The following is a 5,769-nucleotide window of genomic DNA, read 5'->3' as shown; positions in this document are numbered from 1 at the left end:
ATATTCGAGCGGTTATTTCGTTCCCAGAGCTCTGTAGCTTCGCCGCGTTTTTTTAAATGTCCAAATCCTGTTAATTTGATTGGTTGTGCTGCCGCTACGTACACATACATACATACATAAGGAGAGAGGAAAAACATAGTGACGGTCTGTGCATATTGATACGGAATGAGTGAAATTAGTTAATGACGCCACTTTATAAATAATGTGTTTTAAATTTTAAGACTTTGAGTAAAAAATATCAAGTCTTTTCAAGTAAACAGCTTCAAGTCGAGTCAAGTCCGAAGTCAATGGCATGAAAGTCCAAGTCAAGTCCGAGTCTTTGAGCATTTTTTCAAGTCAAGTCTCAAGTCGTGATTTTAACGACTCGAGTCTGACTCGAGTCTAAGTCATGTGACTCGAGTCCCCACCTCTGGTTTATAGTAAAAGGAACAATAAGTAAAAGGAACTTTCAAAGTGTCTATATTGGTCCACTCTAGAATGAGTTAAATTAACACCCTTGAAAGTGTTGAACAGTTAACACTGTGATGGAGTTAAAACAACACTCTCAATAGTTGATATTTAACACACATCAGTGTTGAATTTACCTAACACCAGTGTGTAGTGACAAAAGCTAACACTAATGTTGTGTTGATTTAACACTAAATAAGGTTCAAAATATATTAACTCAATGGAAAGTGTTAAAAATAGCCCAACATAGAAATCAGATTTTTTTTTTTTTTTAAATACGACTGGTAGTCAATCCCCAAATTTATATCTAAAAAACAAAGATGCCAATTGAATTTACAAACAAAACCACACAAGTTGCAGTTTGAATCCACTTGTATTTCAAACAAGCATACCACATAAAACAGCACAGGCTTTGCTACAATAAATGTCACACAATATGACAATGTGGCACAATGTATGTTTTTTCACACATCTCGTTAGAAAACTGCTTGTCATAGGGTCTGTAATAAACCAAGTCCTTAACTGGAAAAACAGAAAATTAATCTGCTCTCTCGTTGATACAGTATGCGTTGAAATTATCATCAAAATAAAGGGTGTCCACTCTGCATGTCAAAATGAAAGCTTTCTCATCATGTACAATGATGTTGGTGACCTTTCTGAAAATAGGAATTTCTGTTTTTGTTCCAGTACAAACAAACATACCAATCTGATATTCAGTTCCATATATCTTCACCCAATTAGTAGTTGACACTTCAGAGTATGTGCTTACATTAAAAGCAGAACTTAAAACCTCTCCCCCATCAAAGCTGTTAACTATTTCTTTCTTCACTGGACCAAACTCAAATCTTTGAAAATCAAAATTCTCCCAGTGGTAAGCGAGCTGTCTCTGGTGTTGCTTAACCAATGATTTTGTGATATTTTTGAAATTTTTCACTGATATTTTAAAAAAATTATGTTTTGCCTCAAATCTCATGCACCATACATGAAGGAGTGGACCTATTTTTCTAATACAGCGTGGATAATGTAGCATAAAATGATGCTTTGGAATCAGTCTTTTCTGTGAAAACAAAGATCTAAATAGCTTGTGGTGGTCCTTAACCAAATGCTTCAAATAGTAAGTCATTCCATTAGTTACAATGGGTGAAAACACTATATTTACAATCTGAATCAAAAGGAGCAGCAGATTCCAATAACAGTTATTTCTTTCCAATACATCACCAAAAATAAGAGGAGTGTTTCTCACAAGACACCAAGACTGGATTGCATTTAGTCCAAGATCCTTGCTAGCTGCATCCATTTTCAACCCACTTGGCCTATTTTTTCTCTCAATATAACCGTAGTTGAAACTTTGAATCCTCTGTGACAATGTTTCCAAAGAAAGATACTTCTGGTTGACAAGGTACTCAAAGACAAGTTTGAGTTCGTACTGTACAACACTTTCAAGTAAATCATGCATTATGTCCACTGCGTAGTTGTCAGAGGTGTGGAAAAAATGCAATGTATTGAGTAAGCATGTCTTTTTGACACCAAATGTTGAAACCAACATCGGATTTTCTTGTAGAGCTGCACAATGTTCTGCATGGATTTCTTTTGTACGAAAAATCATACCAGGGTGATCTTCAGAAAACACAGACTGAGACTCATCTTTGCTTATTAAACAAAATCTACAGAAATATGTAGCACTGAAGGATTCAACAAAACCATACAGTCCATGTAAACCTAGGTTGTCACCTTTTACTTGTACAACAGAACCAAGCAATGGTGAGTCTGCAAAAGGAACCTCAATGCCTTGAGTTTCAAGAATAATGAGGTCATCAACAAGAGGCTTTAGAATGGCATCAAATCCATAGGTCTTCAGATCTTGTGAGTGAAAAAGAGCCACAACATGTATATTCATCAACACAGAATTATATTTTGGGGGAAGGTTTCTCAAAATAAAGTAAATACAACCAAGTTTGTGAATCCCTTTTTTTGAACCTAAGGGGTTGGCTGTCTCAAACTCATCAAAATAGAGTTGAACTTGCAGAGCATATTTTTTCTGGGAAAACAAAATGTTACTTTTGACGTATGAACCATCACATATGTCTTTATAAATGCCTTCTTCTTGAAGTTTGGCTTTCAAAAAACTTTCACAAAATTCAGCATTCTTAAACATAGACTTAAGAGTTCCTAGTATGGGTGTGTAAACAAATTTATTTGTCACAGGGACCTGACTGTACAGTCCTGTAGTTTGATCTCTGCGAACATCAAACCGTACCCCGAGAACAAACTCGACAGGTTCAACAATTTCCCATTTTTCCTCAAAGAACTTCTGTCGTTTGACTCTAGTGTTCAAGGTTGAAAAGGGATTTTTTTAGTTGATCCAAACATGTTTCCAGTTTCTTTCCCAAGTCTGTGCATTGAATTTCTGAAGTACAACCAAGAACTGCCTCTCTTACTTCCCTATGAATGTCATTCACAAGTTCCTCCATGGACCCCACCATCGCTTGGACTGTGCTCTCTGCAACACCAGATGCTTGCAATTGTGCAACAACAGAGGCACACATGTTTAATGTATGATTACTGTCAGCAGTGGGCTGAGTAGTTACTGGAGGGTCTATACTGACTGCATGAGAAGTTGAGGGCTCAGCAACGTCATTCTGAGTGTCCACATTGTCAGAAATATTAGTTAAAGCATCATCTCTATGGAAATGAACAAGATGCTTTTTAAAACCTGAATAAGTGCAAAACGATAAACAACATCCCAACTGTCCACATTTTAAACGTAAAGTCTTTCCGGGGTATAGACCATGGTGGAATCTTAAATGCTGACAAAGCAATGCAGAACTTTTGTGGTGTGTGTTGCAGAGATAACAAAGAAACATGTTTGCATCCTAGGATATTTATCACCTCAAGCGTCGTGCAAAAATCTGGCTCTTAGCTCCCTGACTCTGGGACTTTCCTTGGCACTTCCCACATCAATGTTGAAAACTGTGGTTTGGATGAATGTATAGAAGTTGTAGAGGGATTCGTGGTAGTTGACACTGAAGATAAAGTGTGCCTTGAAGAGCTCATCAAAAGCTGCCAAGGATGTCTGTGCCTTGCAAGGGATGGCCTTGAGATCAATGATGATGTAGAATCTTTGGATGCTGCTCTTGTTTTCACCAATACACAGGAGGAAGGGCTGTCCCGGTTCCACACCAGCAAGGAAGGTTTCAACATTGGCCCCCATCTTTGACAGAATATTCAGAAGAATCATAAAAATAGCATGAGAAAGTGCTTCAACACAAAAAGTAGGATCACCGGAATACGCACACAAGCACACTACTATTTGCATACCTGTAAATATCTCACAAGATGATCAATGGCTTGACATGAGCTGATTTTGGCACTCTTCTTGTGGCCTTTGGAGGTAGGAGGAAGCAGGTGAACCAACAGCAGGATGCTTGACAGGTCACTGTCCCAGCCTAGGGGGAAAAAATAGGACAAATAGACATATTCAGATAAACACATAACTGATATATTTTAAAAAGAAAAGTGAGCCAAACTAGCCAAACCCACCAGTGTCCTGCTGCACAGACAAGAGATATCCAATGTGCTCATTAGAAGTCAGTTTTCTGCACTCTGCCAGAATCCTAGGTTTGAAGAAAGTAGGCCATTTTGCCAAAAATCTGCCCGACACCTCTTCTCCAAACATCATGGTGAAATCTTGGTCAATCTACAGAAAAACATGCATTTTTACAGTATTTCTTATTAAAAGTGTAGACTTTGAATGACAATTGACCTAAGAGGTTGTTTGTCTTACCAATCCAGTGACATCAAGGAATCGTGGAAAGACATCAAAGACCGTTGAATAACACTTTTGATCTTGAACCAGTGTTTGCCGATGCTGAAACTGTAATGTTCTGTTGTGGTTCTGTTTCTTGTTTTAGATTTATGCTTAGCCTGTTTTTGTTATCTGGCCTTTATTGTTAGTTTTTATTTCACCCCGTGTCCGTTTAGTCTCGTTCCTTACCTTAGGTTTTTGTTTATCTATCTTATGCTCCCTTTATCACCTCCACCTGTTTTTGTTAATTAGCCCCGCCCTGCTCTCCTGTTCTGTTGCCTATTTAAGCCCGCCTTCGTTTTTGCTTAGTTGCCGGTATATCTCATCTCGTCCCTGTCCGCTACCTCGTGGTAAGAGCTTTGCAGCCTCTGTTTTTTGTTATCTGTCTGTTGCCCTGAATGACCTGTCCTGTCTTTTGAGTCTGTCCCAGCCTTTGCCTTTTTGTCCCTGGAGGATCCGTCATCTGTGTCAATAAATACCCTTTTTTTTAGCATCAGCTCCGTGTTTGGCTTAACTTTGGATTCACCACAGCAAATCATTACAGTATATACCGGCCACATGAATCCAAAGCCAACACGTCCTCTCCGTACCGGAGGAGCTATGCTAGTCTAGACCTGCGCTCCATTCACCTCTCGCAGCCACTCACCGCCGTTCAAGCCGGATCCGGACTTTTTTCTGGAGGTTGACGCGGAGGTGATCCAGGAGCTCCGTCCGGACCTTTTTCTGGAGTCGGTCCCATTTCCTTCTCCTGGCAATGAGGCGCATGAATCGCCGCTGGCGCCGGCGGTCCCCTCCCGTCAGGAGGAATCAGTATCTCCGCCAAGCCCATCATCCCGCCGCCGGAGGAAAAGACGGCGGCTTGTTGAGCACTCCGCCAGCCGCTCTAAGCAGCCATCAGCTGAGCCTGGTCAGCCGCGAACTGTCGTTGCTGCTCAGCCCTTGGCGGTTGCCCCGTCATCCTTTTCCGAAGTTTCCTGTTCAGCAGACCGGGGTCCTCCACTTCCCTGTCCGACTCCGCCCACAGCTCCTCCTAGTGGCGCAGCAGATGCTGTTCACAAGGATTTGGAGGACAAAATAAGGACTTTTGCACCCCTCATTAAACGCCTCAGAGAAGCCCCTTTTTGCCACTATTCTGAGGAGCTGGAGAGAAAATTAAAAGAGGTTGAGGGGCATTTCAGATCTGCCCTCCAGGCTTTCTATAGCCGACCCAAACCTGTCTCCGAGGGTCCGGCCGACGCCTCGGCTCCTGAGTCTGTCTCCGAGGGTCCGGCTGACGCCTCAGCTCCTGAGTCTGTCACCGAGGGTCTGGCCGATGCCTCGGCTCCTGAGTCTGTCACCGAGGGACCGGCCGACGCCTCAGCTCCTGAGTCTGTCACCGTGGTTCTGGCCGACGCCTCGGCGCCCGTCACGCCTAAAGAGGGGGTCCGGGAGGACCTGCCCCTGCACAAGTCACGAGAAGGGGTCCGAGAGGATCTGCCTTCGCCCAAGTCCGATGAAGGGGGTCAGGGGGTCCTGCC

General features: G+C 42.1%; 1 protein-coding gene across 2 annotated transcripts; it reads right to left on the bottom strand.

Annotated features, from left to right (window-relative positions):
* Positions 1–823: 823 nt before the first annotated feature.
* Positions 824–5,491, bottom strand: LOC118559128. Of its 2 annotated transcripts, none has more exons than XM_036129845.1 (4): positions 4,232–5,491; positions 3,988–4,144; positions 3,766–3,893; positions 824–3,658 (listed from the first exon to the last, which is right to left on the bottom strand). In XM_036129845.1, the coding sequence occupies exon 4, from the start codon at positions 2,600–2,602 to the stop codon at positions 986–988; it is 1,617 nt and encodes a 538-aa protein (XP_035985738.1). In that variant the 5' UTR covers positions 2,603–3,658; positions 3,766–3,893; positions 3,988–4,144; positions 4,232–5,491; the 3' UTR covers positions 824–985. The 2 variants fall into 2 exon arrangements, with proteins under 2 accessions (XP_035985738.1, XP_035985739.1); XM_036129846.1 differs by having other exon boundaries at positions 4,232–4,339.
* Between the last annotated feature and the right edge of the window lie 278 nt (positions 5,492–5,769).

Source organism: Fundulus heteroclitus, unplaced genomic scaffold (genome assembly GCF_011125445.2).
Source record: "Fundulus heteroclitus isolate FHET01 unplaced genomic scaffold, MU-UCD_Fhet_4.1 scaffold_233, whole genome shotgun sequence".
Lineage (NCBI taxonomy): Eukaryota > Metazoa > Chordata > Actinopteri > Cyprinodontiformes > Fundulidae > Fundulus > Fundulus heteroclitus.
The sequence above is the reverse complement of the archived record's forward strand: the minus strand, read 5'-3'. Positions and strand labels throughout refer to the sequence as shown.

Bases quoted from the DNA above. Each gene is read 5' to 3' on its own strand.
- LOC118559128 (XM_036129845.1), bottom strand. From the start codon at position 2,602: ATGTTTAAGAATGCTGAATTTTGTGAAAGTTTTTTGAAAGCCAAACTT.